Source organism: Lagenorhynchus albirostris, chromosome 7 (assembly GCF_949774975.1).
Source record: "Lagenorhynchus albirostris chromosome 7, mLagAlb1.1, whole genome shotgun sequence".
Classification (NCBI taxonomy): Eukaryota; Metazoa; Chordata; class Mammalia; order Artiodactyla; family Delphinidae; genus Lagenorhynchus; species Lagenorhynchus albirostris.
Window position 1 is genome coordinate 4,488,272 of NC_083101.1, and position 20,964 is coordinate 4,509,235.

The window sequence follows — 20,964 nt, forward strand, 5'->3', positions numbered from 1 at the left end:
AATATGGTTTTCCTTCCACAGGGTGCAGAATTGTAGTTCTTGCTTCTGCTGTCTGCCCTCTGGTGGCTGAGGCTATCTAAGAGGCTTGTAACAGGCTTCCTGATGGAAGGGACTGGTGGTGGGTAGAGCTGGGTGTTGCTGTGGTGGGCAGAGCTCAGTAAAACTTTAATCTGCTTATCTGCTGATGGGTGGGGCTGGGTTCCCTCCCTGTTGGTTGTTTGGCCTGAGGCAACCCAGCACTGGAGCCTACGTGGCTCTTTGGTGGGGCTAATGGTGGACTCTGGGAGGGCTCCCGCCAAGGAGTACTTCCCAGAACTTCTGCCGCCAGTGTCCTTGTCCCCACAGTGAGCCACAGCCACCCCCCCCCGCCTCTGCAGGAGACCCTCCAACACTAGCAGGTAGGTCTGGTTCAGTCTCCTATGGGGTCACTGCGCCTTCCCCTGGGTCCCAGTGCACACACTACTTTGTGTGTGCCCTCCAAGAGTGGAGTCTGTGTTCCCACCTGTCCTACCGAAGTCCTGCAATCAAATCCCGCTAGCCTTCAAAGTCTGATTCTTTAGGAATTCTTCCTCCTGTTGCCGGACCCCCAGGTTGGGAAGCCTGACATGGGGCTCAGAACCTTCACTCCAGTGGGTGGACTTTGTGGTATAAGTCTTCTCCAGTTTGTGAGTCACCCGCCCAGCAATTATGGGATTTGATTTTATTGTGATTGCACCCCTCCTACCATCTCACTGCAGCTTCTCCTTTGTATTTGGATGTGGGGTATCTTTTTTGGTGAGTTCTTGTGTCTTCCTGTTGATGATTGTTCAGCAGTTGGTTGTGATTCTGGTGCTCTCGCAAGAGGGAGTGAGCGCACGCCCTCTACTGCGCCATCTTGAACCAATCTCGGAAAGTAATTTCATTTAACCCTTTTTACTTGAGTTTGGATGGTGGAGGCTCTGATGGTAGTATAAAACCCCAAATTGGAGACAGTCAAAAACTGTAAGTTTCAAACTTAGTAGTAATAGGTTTGTAGCTATTATATTTGCAACCATTACGGTTTATACTGCGTTGATGAGCAGTGAGTTATGGGCAGCAGTTCATACACACATGTGCAAATTCATGTGTATATATACTTTCTAACCAAGAGAAAATTCTTCTCTATATGAGTTTTTGTTATTGGTATGGAGTAATATTTGTGGATTTTTTACGTTTCCAGGGATTTCTGGAACATGGCCTCAGGGAATGTGAAAGGTTTCCTGAGCTTTTCACTTGACTCCAGTGCATTATTAGAACACTCCAAAATCTGTACTTTGAAAACACTGATGATTCTATGTCTCTGTATATAATTTCCCATCAGTACTGTATAGTTTTGAGCCTTCTTTATAACACAGCTGTATATTGCCTTATGATGTTTATTACTAACTGCTTCCATTATTTTTCATGTGTCACAGGTAAAGTTTTTACGAGTAGGCTCAGATTGAGTTTAGCCAGTGATTGATAAGCTGGCCAGCAGAATGTTCTGGATGTGGTCGAGGCACGTTGTAAGTTGAAGACATGATCATTAGTAGGAAATGTACCCATTCTCCACCAGAATAGGCCTGAAGTGTTGTGTGTTTTTTTCTTTAGTCTTTCCATGTCTTCTTTTCTGGATACAGGTACAGAATGAGCACATGTTGTTGGTGTACACCAGGTGGTATTTCCACCATTGACTTCCTGCAACACTATGCATCTGAGACCCACTCCAGTGAATTTCAAAAAGCTGATGAAGACCTCTGCTACTGCTTAGAGTGTGTGGCTGAGTACCACAAAGCAAGGGATGAATTGCCATCCTTACATAAGGTACTCTACATTAATTGGGCAGTATTTTTCAGAGCTTGATAACTAAGAAGAGAATAAATTTGAACTCTGTTGGAAGCATTCAGGGAACTGACAATGTGATTTAAACTGTGAATGCTAATATACTTCTAGTATCTAACTCATTGCCTGGTAGATAGTAGGTGCTGAGTAAATGCTTATTTTTATTTTTATTTTTATTTTTTTTCGGTACATGGGCCTCTCACTGTTGTGGCCTCTCCTGTTGCGGAGCACAGGCTCCGGATGGCAGGCTCAGTGACCATGGCTCACGGGCCCAGCCCTCCGTGGCATGTGGGATCTTCCCGGACCGGGGCACGAACCCGTGTCCCCTGCATCAGCAGGCGGACTCTCAACCACTGCGCCACCAGTGAAGCCCTAAATGCTTATTGATTGATAGAATTGAATTGAAATCTAATTTTCAGAATTTTATAGCAGAATAGCAGAATTTTATAATCCTCCACTTTTAGTCATTTTGATGTGAAACAGTTTCATGAAATGAAGTGACGTATGGGGTTTTTTTGGGTTCATGTTTTAATGTCATTGTGTTTGACATTGTTAACAGCCAGGTATCTGAATGGCTTGGGTTATTTTTTTATTGGCTAATAGTTCTTTTTTTTTCCCCTCTCTTCATTTTTTAATGGGTAAGTGGTATAAATCAATAAAGACAAGCATTTTTTCATTCACAGTAACCAAAGTGAAACATGTAATTTTAAATATGTGGCTTTGAATATTGGTTTATTATATTTATCTGATGAAAAATGGAATACAGACCATAGAGAAATGTATAATAATATAGAAAAGAGGAGGGGGATGATTAGTTATGAACCTTTTGAGGAAAACTTTTACGTTTACAAGGTTTCCTAGCTATGAAGCTAACCAATGTCTTTATGCTAAAGCTGATGTTTCAAGGTAGTTACCTATGGCTGGAACATAGGGAAGTCAGAGAAGGCCCAGCTTGTGCCTTGGTAAAGAAGCTCCAACTTCTCATTTCCTTTTCAATAGAGTATAGTTGACAGAGCTGTTGATAGCAAAACTCTGCAAGAGCGATGTTTTAAACATCTCATGCTCTATGTACTCATGTTCATGTATCATAAAAGCCACTTTTATGTTTAGTGACTGTTTTCTTTAAATCTAATATATGATGTTTAGTACTTCTTTAAACTTCTGAATTTTTATACTTAGGAAAAGGCTTTCTAGAAGGATCATCACATCCAGTATATTTTGTTGATAATAAGATATAAAGCACACTGCCCGTTTTTCTTTTCCTGTAGGTTTTATGGGAATTAGAAACCTCACGTCTCATAAATCACTTTGAAAAGGCCATGAAGGCAGAAATTGGAGACGATGACGAGTTATATATAGTAGACGACAATGGAGAGGCACAGCTGTTTGACTTTACTGGCCAAGACTTTGAAAATAAGCTTCGAGTTCCTCTTCTTGAAATACTGAAATATCCTTATTTGCTTTTACATGAGCGTGTTAGTGAGTATCTTGGGTGTTTCACAGTTGTATCATTTTTTTTTATTTTAAGAATTGTAAGAAAAAAAAAAGAATTGTAAGAATTTGGGTTTATATTGAAAATCTGTTTCTTACACATATAATTAGGATACTTATTATTATTTTTTCCAAACGTTTTATTTTGAGCGTTTCCAAACCTAGAAAAGTGAATTACACAGTGAATACCATAAACACACCACAAAGATTCTACAGTTGCTAACATCTTGCTGTATTTGCTTTATCACATGTATATTCATCTATCCATTCAATTAATTTTCATTCTTGGAATGTGTCTGTAGCAGGGTTTTTCAAACTTGGCACTGTTGACAGTTTGGATAATTCTTGGTGGGTGAGGGACATGCTGTTTATTGTGGGATGTTTAGCAGCATCCCTGGCCTCTCTCCACTAGATGCTGGTAGTGACTTGCTCTCCCCATTACCCTAGTTGTGACAACCAAAAATGTCTCCAGATATTGCCAAATGTCCCTTGGGAGTTGGGGATCAGGGCCAGTGAGGGACAGAATCGCCAGGTTGAGAACCACTGGTCTGTAGTAATTTTCAGTAATCACTATGGCATCACATATTACGGCTGCCTAGATTTTGGTCATTTATATTTGCATTTCTTAATATGAATCTCTTGAAGACATTTTCCTGATCTATCAAATCTAATGAAATAACAGTACCTTTAAGGCACCCACTACTATATCTAGTCCACATTCAGATTTTCCCGGTAGTTGCAAAATGTGTTTTTTGGACGATTTATTTAAATTAGAGTCCAATCAGGGACTGTGCATTTGGTTCCATATTTCTTACATATCTTTTAATCCAGAATAGTTTACTCTTATATATGTGTGCACAGGTATAGATATAGATAGATAGATTTTTTTTCTTTTTTGTCATAACTTTGACTTGCTGCGACCAAATGGTTGCCCTAAAGAATAATGTGCTTCCTGGACTTTTCTGATTTCTTCCTTGTCATGTTATTTGACTTGTTTCTCTATTCTCTGTATTTTCAGTAAATTGAAAAGTATATCTAAAGATTTATTAGATAAATCAGTTCTTTCTAAATAAATTCAAAATAACTAGATTTTTAAATTCTAACACGTCATTTTTCAAACATTTATTAAAGAGTACCATATCCAGAAAAGTACATAAGCTTGATTTTTCATAAACTAAACACACTTGTGTAGCTGGCACCCAGGTCAAGAAACAAAACATCATCAACACACCAGGAGCTCTCCTCTTGCTTTTCCAGTCATTGTTCCTCCTTCCCAAAGCTAACCACTGTCACTACAATATTCTTTGAAGCTTGACAAAATAAAGTTGATTCATCTGATGTGGTAAATGTATGAGTCTATTCAGTATACTTCTGAAAGAGTGATGAAGAAATTTCCATAAAGCAACAGGGATTAGGATAGTGCTGGTACAGATAGACTAATGGAACAGTGTAGAGAGTCCAGAAGTAAACCAAATATATTTGGGGAATTTACTCTTTGGTGATGATAGCATTTCAAACCAGTGGAGAAAATGGATTACTCAGTAACTGAGTGTAGGACAAAATAGCCATTTGGGGGGCAAAGCTGATTTTATCACTGTGGTACAAGATAAAGTCCTCATGGATCAAAATGTAAAATGCTAATGGAATTGGACCTATAGCCATACTTCTAAGAAGATGCCCTCTGGAGATAATTATGCCCAGTGTGAAAAAAGATGTTTGTACTAGGAAAGTCAGAGCAATTCATAGGCACACAGTATGATCAACCTACCGGTCTTTCAGCAGCTAAATATCATTCCTACATTTACAGCATTTTTATGCCTCAGTTTAAAAAAAAAAAAAAAGGGAACAACTTTTCATTCACTTACAGAGCAACCAAAGGAGCCAAATTTAGGGAATCTTGATAAGTTGATAAGATTTATGTCTTATGTTTACTGCCTTATTTTTTCTATTTAGATGAACTATGCGTTGAAGCACTTTGCCGGATGGAACAAGCTAACTGCTCCTTTCAGGTTTTTGACAAACATCCAGGGATCTATTTGTTTTTGGTCCATCCCAATGAAATGGTGAGTGTGAGTGTTAGGCAGTGGAAGAAGGAATATTTTTTGCACCTATAGTATAGATAACTATAATAGAGGTTTTTGGTTGTACTTTGTTTAAAATATTTGCCAAAATTATTCTCTTGTTGTTGTAACATTACTGCAGTTAAGGAGGGGGTGCTGGGGGGGCTCAAAGAAGAGAGTTAAGACAGTAGGGAAGCACTTCTGACAGGTGATGCTTCAGTTTAAAAGACAAATGAGGGGATAATCTGAACTTGCAGTGTGTTGACCTGAACTAATGAAGAAGGACTGTTCTCTCTTGCTTTTCTTGCTTGCCTGCCCTGCTCCAAGCACATGGAAACACCAGTTAAAACACTTGAAATAATTATTTTGCTAATAGATGAGATTTTTAACAGGTGATGGGGTAGAGGGGAGGGCAAGGAAATTCAGTTCCTAGGTGCCAGACAGGAAGAGGAACTGAGAATCAGAACAGTAGGTAGACAGAAGCAGAGAGCAACACCAGGGGCTCGGAACCTGACTTTGAGCTGATTGCTGGAGTTTGAGGACTTCTCATCATGTGGCGAGGCAGCGTGTGCGTAGGACCTGTGCACGTTGGCCTCTAGAACTGAGTTACAATGTTAAGACAATAGCCATGAAGGGTTGCTCTGCCAATAGAAGGATAGTAAAGAGGCTTTATTTTTAAGTGGCAAAGAAAGAACATGGTAATGGGGTTTCCAATCAGAATGGTGGTGAATTTCAGTCTCCTCTGTGCCAAACCCAAACAATGATAGAAAAAAAAATTCAAAAAGTGGAATTCTAAAAGGTATAATCACACTTTTCAAAAGGTAAATGTTTCTTTGGACCAGTAATGGAACAGAAATACAAAGTGATAAATGGTGGAAACCTGTATGTAGGCTTGGATGGCTGTAGGTAGCGGGGGACTGAGTTTGTGCATGATAATAAGAATTACAAATATACTCCAGGCAAGGGTAGAACCAGAGTCAAGGCCTGTGCTTAAAATAAGGGTGGGGCTTTCCTGCCTGTGAAAGAAGATTGACAGAAAGTACAGCCAGCTGCTCTCTGGGACTGGCTTTCTTAAAGCTGCAAACCAGTAGAGGAAGCTGGTCCAGCTGAGCAACCAGGTCGTGGGCCAAGCACTTGCAGGCTTGGTGACTGGGTCTGCAGGGCCAGGAACGACTGTATGCTTCATTATATATGTGTTTTTATAGGTCAGGAAACTGAGTCAGGAGACTTAACCACAGTTACACAGGCTAGTATGGTGACTTGGATTTGTATATAGGCAGCCTGACTCCAGAGCCCTAATGCTTTTTTTTTTTAAGTTTTTATTTGAAAATACTTTAAAATTTTCAGAAAATTCTCAAAAATAAAAAAAAGTAGAAAACACCTGTATACTCTTTAGCTGTATTCACCAATTATTAATGTTACACTCCATTTGTTCTATCATTTGCTTTCAGTTAACTACAAAGCTGTTTGTTTTCTGAACCATTTGAGAGTAGGTTGCATATATCATAGCCTTTTGCCCCTAAATACTTCAGTGTATATTTCCTAAGAATAAGTATATTCTCACAATATTATAAACTTCAGTGAATTTAACATTGATACAGTAAGGTCTGTTTTCCAGTTGTGTCATGTGATCCAGTGTACTTTGTAGCATTTTCCCCCTGTACTTCAGTATCCAGACCAGGATCAGGATTTACATATAGTTGTGTTACATTAGTCTCCCTTAATCTGTAACATTTCCGCAGCCTTTCTTTGTCTTTTATGACAATTACATTTCTGAAGAATAGTCATTTCTGCCTCCCTCCCATTTACAAAACATAGAATGCTTTTCATTTTGGGTTTGTCTGATGCTTGCGCATGGTTAGGCTTCGGTTATACGTTCCAGCTGGAGTACTACATAAGTGATGGATGTTATGTCCTTCTCAGGGTGTCAGATATACAGGCATGCCGTATCATTCGGCCTCTCGTGGTGATGTTAATTTTGATCATCTAGTTGAGGTGTTGTCCAGTTTCTTCACTGTACAATGTCTAGTTCTTAAGTACTCTAAGATCACGTAAATACCTTACTCCTCACCAAAATTTTCTCCTAAATTTAGCATTACCTGGTGGTTCTTCCCTGAGCCAGTTTTTCTAAGGTTGCAAAATAATTTCAACCCCAGCACTTTACATATTTACCAGTCAGCATTTGACATTGATTGTACTATAATCAAGAGCCATTTTCCCTGCTCTTCATTTATTCATCTGTTTATTATAAGTTATAGACTCATTGATTCCTTTGTATTTTTTTCGATAGCTTAAAATTCATTACTTAATTATGTTGGCATAGAGCCCATTCTTTTGTCCACTAGTTCTATGTTTTGCAAACTTTTCTGCCCATAACCTAAGTAAAAATGTTCTTCATCGAGTTCACACACATATATATACGTATGTGACCTAAACATTTCACAAAACAGTACTTACTGTTACTATGAAGGATGCCCACTGATTTTTTTAAATTTTATTTAGTTTTTAAGGTTGGTTGTGATCAGTAATTCAATTTGTAGTGCAGAATAAATTTAAAATCACTTCCCTATGCTATATTGCCATGTAGAGGTGACCTTTGATTTCTTTTGAGGTTTCTCTTTTCATTTTTCTTCCCTTTTTTTAACTTTCTATTATGGAACATTACAAACATACAAAAAATAGATTGGTGTAGTGAACCCCCATATATCCATCACTGTGCTTCATCTGTTATCAATATGTGGTCAATATTCTACTCCTGTTAAGTTTAGTTACCGCAAATCTTAGACATCAGAGCATTTCATCCATAAAATACTTTAGTACGTGTATCAAAAAGGTAAGTGCTTTTAAAAGAAAACAATTACATCAACACACTTATAATAATAATAATAATATCATATTTCTAGTCAGTGTTTAAGTGAGTGGAAATAATTATCTCACAAATGCTTTATTAGGGTTAGTTCAAATCAGGATCAAGCAAGGTTCACATCGCATTCCAGTTGACCCTTGAGCAGCATGGGTTTGAACTGCATGGGTCCTCTTATACACAGATTCTTTTTAATAGCATGTAGTATAGTACTACACAGTTCGAGGTTAGTTGAATCCATGATGCAGAACCGGGATATGGAGGGCTGCCAACTATGTTATATTCGAATTATATTAGTGTATTCAACTATGCAGAGGGTAGGTGCCCCATGTGTGTTGTTCAAAGGTCAATTGTAATTAGTATCTTCTGTCTTTTTTTTTTCTTTTTTTCTGTCATCATGGACCTTTTGGTATATTTCCTTTAAATGTCTGAAAATCATATATTTTTCCTAAAGTACTTTATTCTATATGATAGTCTTTTTCTTCCAGTTTTATTGAGGTATAATTGACATATAGCATTGTATAAGTTTAAGATATACAGTGTAATGTTTTTTTTTAAAGTAGAGTTGATGTATCTCGTGTCTTTTATAATCTGTAGAGAATCCTATTTTAACTATATGCTTGCTGTATGTAGACAGTTGTGTGTAAAATGAAGTAATGAATGTGTTATGCTTTTAGGTTCGGCGTTGGGCTATCCTGACTGCAAGAAACTTGGGAAAAGTGGACAGAGATGATTATTATGACTTACAGGAGGTTTTGACTTGCCTTTTTAAAGTCATTGAGTTGGGGCTTTTAGAAAGTCCAGACATTTATACTTCTTCTGTCCTTGAGACGGGTAAACTGATTCTTCTGCCTTCACACATGTATGATGCTGCCAACTACAAAAACTATTGGTTAGGTGAGTATTGTTCCTACACAAATATAATTAGTATTTTCCAATACTTCTTATGATTATCCTGCAAGGGAAGGGATCTCTTTTGGTAATCTGATCAAAATTGCTAAATAAAGGATTTCATAGTTCCCAGTTCTTGTTCTGTCATTAAATTGACTATTACAACATCTTGTCTTTAAACATTTTTTATCCTAGAAATCATCTGTGTAAGAGGTACATTTTCAAGTATGGCAAATAGATCTTTTATTTAAGGCAGTATTAGATGTTACAGTATTAGCATAGCAGCTGACCTTAATAGGGTTTTGATCTATTGCAACAGAGGTTTAATAGCTCTTTTCCCATCTGTAAAATATTTCCTGGAAGAAAGAGATATTAACTTTGGTTTTCATCAGGTTGTATATTGACTTAAAATATTTCTGTCCTACTTCCTTGACTCAGAGTCTTACAGTCATGTGTATATTTGGCAGTGATTGGTACTTGAAATACAGTGATCTTAAAATTTAAGGGGTTTTTGATTTTATGAGATACAAATTGTGTGGTAGTCATTTTGGAAATGGTTTTCTAACCAAGTTCGCGCCATTTTCCCTTTTTATTCAGTCTAAAGTTCTGTTCTTAGGAGGAGTTGTATATGAACGTCTCAGACTTCAGTGTCTGAGGCACTGGATACTGTTTTGTTTCGTCTTACTGCCTTGTTATTCTTTTGCCAACTAAACTGGAGAAGGCATTAGAACAGTTTTATTTAATCAATTCAAGAAAACTATACATGATCTTACAGGTATTTGCATGTTGCTGACCATTCTTGAGGAGCAAGCCATGGATTCACTGTTGTTGGGCTCAAACAAACAGAATGATTTTATGCAATCAATACTTCACACCATGGAGAGGCAATCAGATGGTAATAAACTATTTGCTGAATATTGCGATGATGGTGCACTTTGAAAATACTAGTGTCACTGTAAGAATTTGGGTGTGTGAGGTGGAGGAAAGAGAGAGAACATTTATGGTTTTGGTCACAGAGTCAGAATTTTAAATTGGAAAGGACCTTTAGAGTTTAACTCAGCACCTTACTTTCATAAAAGAAGAAACTGAAGCCCAAGGAAGTTAACTTACTTTTTTAAAAATTAATTAATTTTTGGCTGCGTTGGGTCTCTGTTGCCGTGCATGGGCTTTCTCTAGTTGCGGCGAGCGGGGGCTACTCTTCGTTGCAGTGTGCAGGCTTCTCATTGCTGTGGCTTCTCTTGTGGCGGAGCATGGGCTCTAGGCACGCAGGCTTCAGTAGTTGTGGCACACGGGCTCAGTAGTTGTGGTGCACGGGCTTAGTTGCTCCACGGTATGTGGGATCCTCCCAGACCAGGGCTCTGAACCCCTGTCCCCTGCATTGGCAGGCGGATTCTTAACCACTGTGCCACCAGGGAAGTCCCTTAACTTACTTTTTCACGTTGAAATACCCAGTTAGTGGTAGAATCAAGACTAGAACCTAAAGGAGGTAAATTTCTAATGACATGATAGTTAAAATTTTGCAGAAAGCTTCCCCTATCCCACTGTCTCCCTTTTGCCTGGTTTTTCGTTTCACTTTTGTTCTCTAGGGTTCCACCATTCACGATGGTGGCTGCCTGCCGGCCAAGTGTGGCTCTTTACATTTACATTAATGAAACTTAAATAAAATGAAAAATTCAGTTTTTCAGTCCCACTAGCTATACTTCAAGAGCTGCCTGGTGGCTATGGTATAGAACCATTTCCATCATCCCAGAAAGTTCCCTTGGACAGTGCTCCCCTGATAGTCTAGAAAGTAGGGTCTCAAATTGTCATGTTTGTTATTAGAGCCAGCTTAGTTTTGCTCATGGTTTTATTGGGCTGATCAGGGAGAATCTGTACTAATGTTTCTAATCTTACCTTCTTTATGAAACAATGACTCAATAAAGACCAAGCATGCCAAATTTAATGAAAACATAAATATAACTTTTTACCCACATTCACTTCTCCTTAGGCAACTTCAGCGTGGCTATATATTCTTTTGTGGGGGATTCTAAAAGAAATACGTAAACGTTACTTATTTTTTTTGTGGTGCGCGGGCCTCTCACTGTTGTGGCCTCTCCCGTTGCGGAGCACAGGCTCCGGACGCGCAGGCTCAGCGGCCATGGCTCACGGGCCTAGCCGCTCCACGGCATGTGGGATCTTCCCGGACCGGGGCACGAACCCGTGTCCCCTGCGTTGGCAGGCGGACTCTCAACCACTGCGCCACCAGGGAAGCCCGCTAGATGATTTTTGATTAAGGTTATTACTAATTAGGGACTTCCCTGGTGGTGCAGTGGTAAAGAATCTGCCTGCCAATGCAGGGGACATGGGTTTGAGCCCTGGTCCAGGAAGATCCCACATGCCGCAGAGCAACTAAGCCCGTGCGCCACAACTACTGAGCCTGCAAGCCACAACTACTGAAGCCCGTGCACCAGAGTCTGTGCTCCGCAACAAAAGAAGCCACCACAATGAGAAGCCTGCGCACCACAACAAAGAGTAACCCCCGCTCTCCGCAACTAGAGAAAGCCCGCGCACAGTAACGAAGACCCAGCACAGCCCCCCAAATAAATAAATAAATTTATTAAAAAGGTTATTACTAATTTGTTTACCGGCATTTACTACATAAATTGTTAGTTTTTTTCCCAGTGCTTTGCATATATATTTCTGTCCTCTCCGTTAATCCAGCTCCCCTAACGCTCCTTCAAAATGAGTCACCTCCTTTTTTTTAAGCACCTTTTTTTATTTTTAAAGATTGGCATTTTTATTTATTTTATTTATAAGTTCATTTATTTATTTTTGTGGCTATGTTGGGTCTTCATTGCTTCGTGTGGGCTTTCTCTACTTACAGCAAGCGTGGGGCTACTCTTCATTGTGGTGCACGGGCTTCTCATTGTGGTGGCTTCTCTTGTTACAGAGCACGGGCTCTAGGCGCATGGGCTCAGTAGTTGTGGCTTGTGGGCTCTAGACGGCAGGCTCAGTTGTGGCGCACGGGCTTAGTTGCTCTGCGGCATGTGGGATCGTCCTGGACCAGGGCTCAAACCCGTGTCCCCTGCATTGGCAGGCAGATTCTTTCTTTAACATCTTTATTGGAGTATAATTGCTTTACAATGGTGTGTTCGTTTCTGCTGTATAACAGAGTGAATCAGCTATACATATACATATATCCCCATATCCCCTCCCTCTTGCGTCTCCCTCCCACCCTCCCTGTCCCACCCATCTAGGTGGTCACAGAGCACCAAGCTGATGTCCCTGTGCTATGTGGCTGCTTCCCACTAGCTATCTGTTTTACATGTGGTAGTGTATATATGTCCATGCCACTCTCCCACTTCGTCCCAGCTTACCCTTCCCTCTCCCCCTGTCCTCACGTCCATTCTCTACATCTGCGTCTTTATTCCTGTCCTGCCCCTAGGTTCTTCAGAAGCTTTTTTTTTTTTTTTGTAGATTCCACATATAAGTGTTAGCATACAGTATTTGTTTTTCTCTTTCTGACTTACTTTACTCTGTACAACAGACTCTAGGTCCATCCACCTCACTACAAATAACTCGATTTCGTTTCTTTTTATGGCTGAGTAATATTCCATTGTATGTGTATGCCACATCTTCTTTATCTATTCATCTGTCGATGGACACTTAGGTTGCTTCCATGTCCTGGATATTGTAAATGGAGCTGCAGTGAACATTGTGGTACATGACTGTTTTTGGATTATGGTTTTCTCAGGGTATATTCCCAGTAATGGGATTGCTGAGTCATAATGTTATTTCTATTTTTAATTTTTTAAGGAACCTCCATACTGTTCTCCATAGTGGCTGTATCAATTTACATTCCCACCAACAGTGCAAGAGCGTTCCCTTTTCTCCACACCCTCTCCAGCATTTATTGTTTGTAGATTTTTGATGATAGCCATTCTGACTGGTGTGAGATGATATCTCATTGTAGTTTTGATTTGCATTTCTCTAATGATTAGTGATGTTGAGCATCCTTTCATGTGTTTGTTGGCAATCTGTATGTCTTCTTTGGGGAAATGTCTATGTAGGTCTTCTGCCCATTTTTGGATTGGGTTGTTTTTGTTTTTGATATTGAGCTGCATGAGCTGCTTGTAAATTTTGGAGATTAATCCTTTGTCAGTTGCTTCATTTGCAAATATTTTCTCCCATTCTGAGGGTTGTCTTTTCATCTTGTTTATGTTTTCCTTTGCTGTGCAAAAGCTTTTAAGTTTCATTAGGTCCCATTTGTTTGTTGTTATTTCCATGTCTCTAGGAGGTGGGTCAAAAAGGATCTTTCATGTCATAGAGTGTTCTGCCTGTGTTTTGGCAGGCGGATTCTTTACCACTTCACCACCAGGGAAGTCCCAAGTCACCTCTTTAAGAAACATTCCATAATTGTCTTCACCTAACTGATGACTTTCTTCCTTATTTGAGAGCTTCCTAGACATAAGACAGCTTCAGTAGAGGATAAAAAAGTATATGAGAAGTTCTACTCAAACGACTATGGTAAAAAAAAAAAATCTAAGAGCCCTGAGGGAAATAAAGCAGAAAGTTCTAGGGTTGTCAGTAATGGGGTGAGTTAGAGCACTTGCCTCCTAAGAATACTGCTGAAGATGATAGGTGGTGCTAATAGTGAAGCCGTTCTGGTTCTTACTTGGAAAAAGCCAGCTATCTGTTTTCTTCTGTAGGTGGTGTATCTTTATGTGAGTGTAAAAAAATAAATCTGGAAAGAAGGAATAGAGTAAGATCTTACAAATGCTTGACTGAGGACTTCTAATTTCCTTAGAAGACATAAAGGAGCAAGTGCAGGTCTTTGAGCAGGGCAGTGTTTCGCCACTGCATGTAGAGAGGAGGGAAAGGACCGGCCATAAGAGTGTGTGAGTAATGGGAATTCCTGCCAGTTGGATGTAATGGAGATAACAACAAAGCCATGTTGAGACATGGGTGGATGAAGAGTATGTATCTCTGCTTCTCCAGTGGATGAGGGGTTCAGTCCTTTATACCAACCAAATGACACCCACAGTTCAGGATTTCTTGTATCATGGACTTTGTTTAGATCTGAAAATACCAAGTTTTTCTTTCTCTCCCTTTTTTTTCTACTTTACTTCTGTTATTTATTGAAGGATGGGAGTATAAAGGTCTGGAAGAAGCAGAGGAGGAAAGATTGTTTCAGGTTGGCAAACAGGATGAGAAAGTTGAGTTTATCTAGACTATCTCAGTTTGTTCCACACGAAAAAATTTCTTAACAGAGGTGTATTGCTTTAAAAAAAAATGCAGACACTATTTAAAAGTTTGCCAGCTTTCTAAAACCTGTAGTTGGCAATGCTTTACTTTAAATTACTTCCTGCTTTGCTTTCAGTTCTGTTGCTACCCAGGTAAAGAATGCTTAATTCTCAATATAGTTTAGTGCCTTTCTCTAATTTGGCAAATTACTCCATTGTATTTCAGATGATAGTGTGGATCCTTTCTGGCCAGCGTTACACTGTTTCATGGTGATTCTGGATCGCCTTGGATCCAAGGTCTGGGGTCAACTTATTGATCCTATTGAGGCATTTCAAACCATTATCAACAACGTGAGCTACAATAAAGAGATTCAGAATATACGGAACAGCTCTATGAGGTTCGTTCAGTTCCTGTGTCAGGATTTCAAACAATCTGTATGAGGAAGTCTACTATAATTGACTTAACAGTAGGATTTTTCTCTTCTTTTTATCCTTCATTTCAGTAATTTCTATTTATTCTTAATATTTAAGGTCCAAGTTCAAACCAGAGTCATATTTGGATGATATGGTGACTTGCAGCCAGATTGTATACAATTATAACCCTGAAAAGACCAAAAAGGTATAAAACATTTTGAGAATTCAGATGATATTGTACTGCCTTTATATTGTATAGACAGTGTTTTGTATGGTTAGTTGCATTGCTGATTTTATATGTAGCTATTCTGAATCAACTGTTGCATAAAACCTTTCTGATTGAACAGTAGCTCATGAGGAAAAATGGGCTCTAATGAGAGCGTGCACACTTTGAGAGATAAATTTTTCAGTACATTTCGGAAGGGTAGAACATTTGTGGCATGAGGGAGATAAATCACATGACTAGAAATCAAAACCAACTGAAGGAAAGAGGTCCAGAGTACATGGAGGTTTTGTAAATTTAACCTTTTCATGAAACCTTAACCTCAAAATTGAACTGTTTTCAATTTCTTGGGGGTCCATATATGTACATCAAAACAGGAAAGTTGAGAGTGTATTTTCTTGTTAGCAGCTTTTGTGTTAAACCTGTCATGAATGGTGCTTGTTTATCTGAATGTCAGTATCTCTTTCGTTTTAGGATTCAGGGTGGAGATCAGCCATTTGCCCAGATTATTGTCCTAACATGTATGAAGAAATGGAAACATTAGCTAATGTGCTTCAGTCAGATATCGGTCAAGACATGCGTGTTCATAACAGCACGTTTCTGTGGTTCATCCCTTTTGTGCAGTCCCTCATGGATCTTAAGGATCTGGGTGTGGCTTATATAGTGGAGGTTATTCATCATCTGCATTCTGAAGTCAAAGACGTCCTCAACCAGACAGACGCCGTGTGTGACACAGTCACTGAGTTTTTCCTTCTGATTTTGGTGTCAGTGATTGAACTGCATAGAAATAAAAAGTGTTTGCATTTGCTGTGGGTTAGTTCCCAGCAGTGGGTGGAAGCCGTCGTAAAATGTGCCAAGCTTCCCACCGCTGCGTTTGCACGGAGTTCTGAGAAGTCATCTGGAAACTGCTCCAAAGGCACAATGATATCATCTCTGTCATTGCATTCAATGCCATCTAACTCTGTACAACTTGCTTGTGTGCAGCTGATCAGAAGTCTCCTTAAAGAAGGCTATCAGCTTGGGCAGCAGACTCTTTGTAAGCGATTCTGGGATAAGCTCAACTTATTCCTGCGAGGAAATTTATCTTTAGGTTGGCAGTTGACTAGTCAGGAAACCCATGAGTTACAAACTTGTTTAAAGCAAATTATTAGAAACATAAAATTCAAAGTACCTCAATGTAGCACTTCTGTGGATCTGACTTCTCCATGTAAAACGCCTCCTGCATCATATAATAAAGAAGAAAGTGAACAAACAGGGAAGAAGTCTAAAAAAGACAGGCACTGTCTGGAAAACTCCAGCCCAACATTCTCTAAAGAACCGATGAAAGCTGATGCATGTCAAGTGCAAGAGAGTATTTTCAGCAAAGCAGATAATGCCATAGAAGAGGATAATGAGCGAACTTACATAAAAGATTTGAAACTCAAAGACCATCTCTCCGCTGAGTTGTGCTTGAAGCCGAGTAGTAAAAGGCTTGTTAATGAAAGAGCTCGAGGCCAAGTTAAAATAAGTACAGGGAAGCATAAATCTGTAAAAGAGAATTCCTCATATACCCCACAGAATTGTACTTCAAGAAATGGTCCAGAAAAGGTATTTGACAGAGGAATAATAACATCAACACGTTTGTTGACTGATTCTAGCAATGACTCTCTGGAAAAGGTGTCCACATCAAATGAGGATTTCTCTTTAAAGGGTGATGCTCTTGGCAAAACCTCAAAAGCAAAAACTAAGGCACATAAAGATGAAATCTGTGCTAAGTTATCACATGTAGTAAAAAAGCAACACGGGAAAAGTATCACTTTAGAGGAAAACCTGACTGTATCTAGCATTGAAAGTTTCTATTCAAAGAAGGATACAGGAGGTCAGAAAGGAGATGGCTTCATATACAATCTCTCTTTAGGCCCTAATGGTATTCTGGATGATAAAAATGGAGAACAAAAATCTGAAAACAGTTTATTGCTGAAAAAGAAACAAGTAAAGGAAGAAGAGTTAGGCATTTTCTCTACCCGTGAACTCAGTTGTCAAATACTAGAATGTCATGTTGGTAATAAAGATTTGGTCTCATTTACAGAAATGACCAACATTTTTGTGGAGAAAACACCTCCCTTTAAAGATCCTGTGACTGGACTTGAATCAAGAGATATGGAAATTATCAAGAGTACTGCTCAGTTTTCTTCTGATTTAAGAGAACAAGTCCTTAGCATCAGTCCTAAGTCTGACACCTTAACAGATTCTCAGGTAGACAGAGACCTCCACAAATTATCTTTAGTAGCTCAAGCCAGTGTTATTAAGTTCCCATCAGATTCAACTCAAAAAAGTTTATCGCAGCTACAAAGAAAAGTTAAAGATGATAGAAGATGTTTCACAGCCAACCAAAATAGTGTTAGGGAAACCTGCTGTGAACAGGTCATTATTATTTCAGATTCTGATGAAGATGATGATGATGATGAAAGAATTGTGGGTTTTAAGAAACACATTAAACAGGATAAAACATGCATTGAGAAAGAATGTCCAGAGCAGCATGCTTCAATAGCTAACACAAACGTGGAACAGAAGGTAATAAGGGAAGAAAATACAGGGTCCCTTTTGCAGTTTGAGGAATCTGATTCTCAGTTTTTTGAGTTTGAAAGTCCATGTGAAGTGTTTTCAGTTTGGCAAGATCAGAAACCAGACAACAAGAATTCAGTTCAAGAGAATGAAGAAAATTCGTGCTTGACTCATGTAGGTGATACCACAAATGATTGGGGTTATGGTACAGATTATGTACCTGAAGAGGTCATTAAAAAAGCAGCAGAGGACATTGAGGAACACGCAGAACCACACAGTAGTAGTATTTCTGTTGAGGAATTTTGTGAGATTGAAGTAAAAAAACCCAAGAGAAAGCGATATCAGAAAGCTGCTATGGCAGAAGCTCCTCTAAGGCCTTCATCTCCTGTCAAAAGTGAGGACCAGTCTGATATTCTTAATGAGAGAGATGTGACTGAAAATGATTTTAAAAGTATAGACGTAAGGAGTACAACTCCCAGTTCAAGCGTTCAGAGAACCACTACGGTTTCCCTGAAGAAGTCTCCACCAAAGTTTCGCAATTGTTCCAAACGTGTTAGCAGAGTCTCACTTTCTAAAACTCCCAAAAAAACACGTTCGGATACCAAAACAGGGCAGAGTAAAAGTTCAAATATCCTAAGTTGTAGAACGAGTCCTGCTATAGTGCTACCAAAGAAATTTCGCCAGCGTCCTGAACCAACTTCAACGGTTGAGAAACTTGGTCTGAAAAAGGTTGCTCGTAGGGCATTTGACTTGTCCCAGCCGTCTTTGGAGCGTTTAGCTGACTTACGTCACCATGGCAGAACTGTTGGAGCAATTGATACCCGGAAAAAGACTAAATTAATTTCTCCTCAGACTCTCTCTGTCAGAAATAATGAGAAACTGCTGACGAGTCAAGACCGTCAGCTGCGAAGGCAGATGAGACCCAAATCACAGCGTAACAGAAAAAGATGTTTTGATTATCAGAGTACAGATACAACACGAGCAGGCCCACATGGAGCACAAAATTCTGACAAATTTGTGCCAGAATCAGATACATCAGATTATAGTTACAAAGGAGGAGTTGGGGTAACTGCTAGAAGTAAGGAAAAGGAGTTAAGAAAATGTGTGTCTTCTGAAACAGAACCCGTGAAAGCAAAATATGTTTCTCAGGTAGCTGATGACGCTTGTCTTTTGAACCAGTGTACTTCTGTAGTATTAAATGGAGAAAAACCAACAGATGAAATAGTTGTTTCTACCTCAGGGGACCCTTTAGGTGGAGGTGACCTAACAGTACATCATTTAGATGTGGCAGCCTTGAGAGAGGGAGATCCTGAATCCAGCAATGACATAGAGGAAGATAATATATTTTTAACACAATGTGATCCTGAAGATATGGATTTATGTTCACAAATGGAGAAAGAGAATGATAAACTCATTGAAGTAGTTCATGGAAAAGATACAGTCCAGGTAGAAGAAGGTTATGTGAGTCGGCCTCAGTTGGAATCTTCGAGTAGCACAAAATGTAAATACAAAGATTGTGTTGAAACACTGAAAAACCAGGGTGAATACTGTTCAAAACACTCTGAAGCTAAAGCAGCGGATGAAGCTATATTTCGTAAACCTGGCTTGCCTCTCTCTGCATCTAAACCTTCGAGACCTCCCACTGCTAAGATTTTTAGCTCCAGTAGTACTTCACGAATTGCTGGTCTTTCCAAGTCTTTGGAAAATACGGCAGCGCTCTTACCAACTCTGAAAAATAAGTCAAGTGGGGTACAGTCTGTTTTGAAAGTACCGCCAGTCTCTCTGGTGTCCAAGAAGCCAGTGGCTGAAGTGAAGGGTTTGTGCAACGTTCTCCATTCTCATACTCCAAATAATTCCAACAGGCAAGGCTACAAAGTTCCATATTGTGAAAACAGATCTTTTTCGGCTTCCCCTCCAGTAAACGTTCTCTTGTCAGCACAGTCCATCTCTGACACCTTCGTTAAAGAGGTCTTAAAATGGAAATACGAAATGTTTGTGAACTTTGATCAGTGCGGACCCCCGTCAACTCTTTGTCAGTCCATCTCAAGACCTGTGCCTGTGAGATTTCAAGATGGTGGAGATTATTTTAATGTGTTTTTCCCTTTGATGATGCTGAATACTTTTGAAACAGTAAGTATATGTTCTAATCGTATACGTTCAGACTTTGAAATTACCTTTCTTTACCGTGCTGAGTACGGCTAAAATAACTGAGCACATTTTGATTTAGATGTAGCTTGTAGATTTCATGTTGAACAGACATTGTGCCCGACACTGTTCTAGATGCTGGTGATACAGAGGAAACACTTAAACTCTGCCCTTCTGGAGCTTACAGACACAATTCAGAGTGCTAACGTACCAAGTCCAGAGGTGGCACAGGAGGAGGAAACGTTTTTCGGTGTAAAATAAGGGAAGACTTCTCAGAGGACATAGTCTCTCATCTGCATTTATTTTTTTGAAAAGTAGTGTAAACCTTTACTGAAGTTTTCTTGAGGAGGTAGCAAAGGGCAAGTTACACTGATCAGCACAAAACAATAAACCCCAAATTTCTCATCTGTCTTCCCAACTTCTTATGCCTCATAGCAGCCTTTAGCTGCCTCCCTACCCCAACACATCCCATTCTGGTTCTTCTCTCTTTCTTACTCCCCGACTGGGATTGCCAAGTAAAATACAGGATTCCCAGTTAAATTTGAACCTCAGAAAAACAGCTAGTAATTCTTTAGTGTAAACATCCACCTGCACTTGGAAGGATGTTTTTGGTGTTCTCAAAGCAGGTAGACTTTTACTTTTTTTCAAATTCCTTTAAAAAAAAAGAACCCAAAACGTGAGCATGCAATGAGACTCTTCAAAACCAAGAACACTGAGGTAAATACCCACGTATTCAGTCAGGAGATACTTGGGTGCCTGATACTTGCCAAGTACTATCACAGACCTGGGGGGTAAAGTGGTGAACACGACAGACAAGGCCTCTGCCTTCTGGGAGTGATCATTTCAGATCAGGACCAAAGGCTCTAGAGTGCTCTAGAATGATCTAGAACAAAAGGGAGCGGGCACTTTAGACTGAAAGGTGAGACAGCCTCTGTGAGCGATGGTATTCACACCGAGACCAGAGTGAGTAGAAGGAGTTGGCCATAGGAAGTATATCCCAGGCAGACAGACTGCAAAGATCCAGCTTAGAATTGTTAAAGGCAAAGGAGATGTACTGCACAAAGAGGCAAGTTGGTGTCAATGTATGCCCTAAATTTCAGCCGTTGTCTTACGAATTATTTTACTAGTGTTTCAAAAGCATTAGAAACAACTAATTGATAAAGGGCCTTCAGTCTGTCTCCTTAACAACAATGTGAAATGGTATTACAAGAATGAGCTTCTTACCTTACAAAATTGTTAGTTCAGTGAACAGTGTATACAGTTAAATAAGCT

At 39.5% G+C, this 20,964-nt stretch overlaps 1 protein-coding gene across 1 annotated transcript in view; it reads left to right on the forward strand.

Moving 5' to 3' along the window:
• Window positions 1-20,964, forward strand: part of SETX (senataxin) — an 80,894-nt gene that overhangs the window by 12,219 nt on the left and 47,711 nt on the right. Inside the window, exons 2-9 of the mRNA XM_060153989.1 lie at window positions 1,638-1,821; window positions 3,108-3,318; window positions 5,284-5,393; window positions 8,931-9,150; window positions 9,920-10,039; window positions 14,593-14,764; window positions 14,898-14,985; window positions 15,478-19,677. Of these exons, the coding sequence (XP_060009972.1) occupies window positions 1,645-1,821; window positions 3,108-3,318; window positions 5,284-5,393; window positions 8,931-9,150; window positions 9,920-10,039; window positions 14,593-14,764; window positions 14,898-14,985; window positions 15,478-19,677 (5,298 nt within the window). The 5' untranslated portion in view covers window positions 1,638-1,644. The remainder of the gene's footprint in view (window positions 1-1,637; window positions 1,822-3,107; window positions 3,319-5,283; window positions 5,394-8,930; window positions 9,151-9,919; window positions 10,040-14,592; window positions 14,765-14,897; window positions 14,986-15,477; window positions 19,678-20,964) is intronic.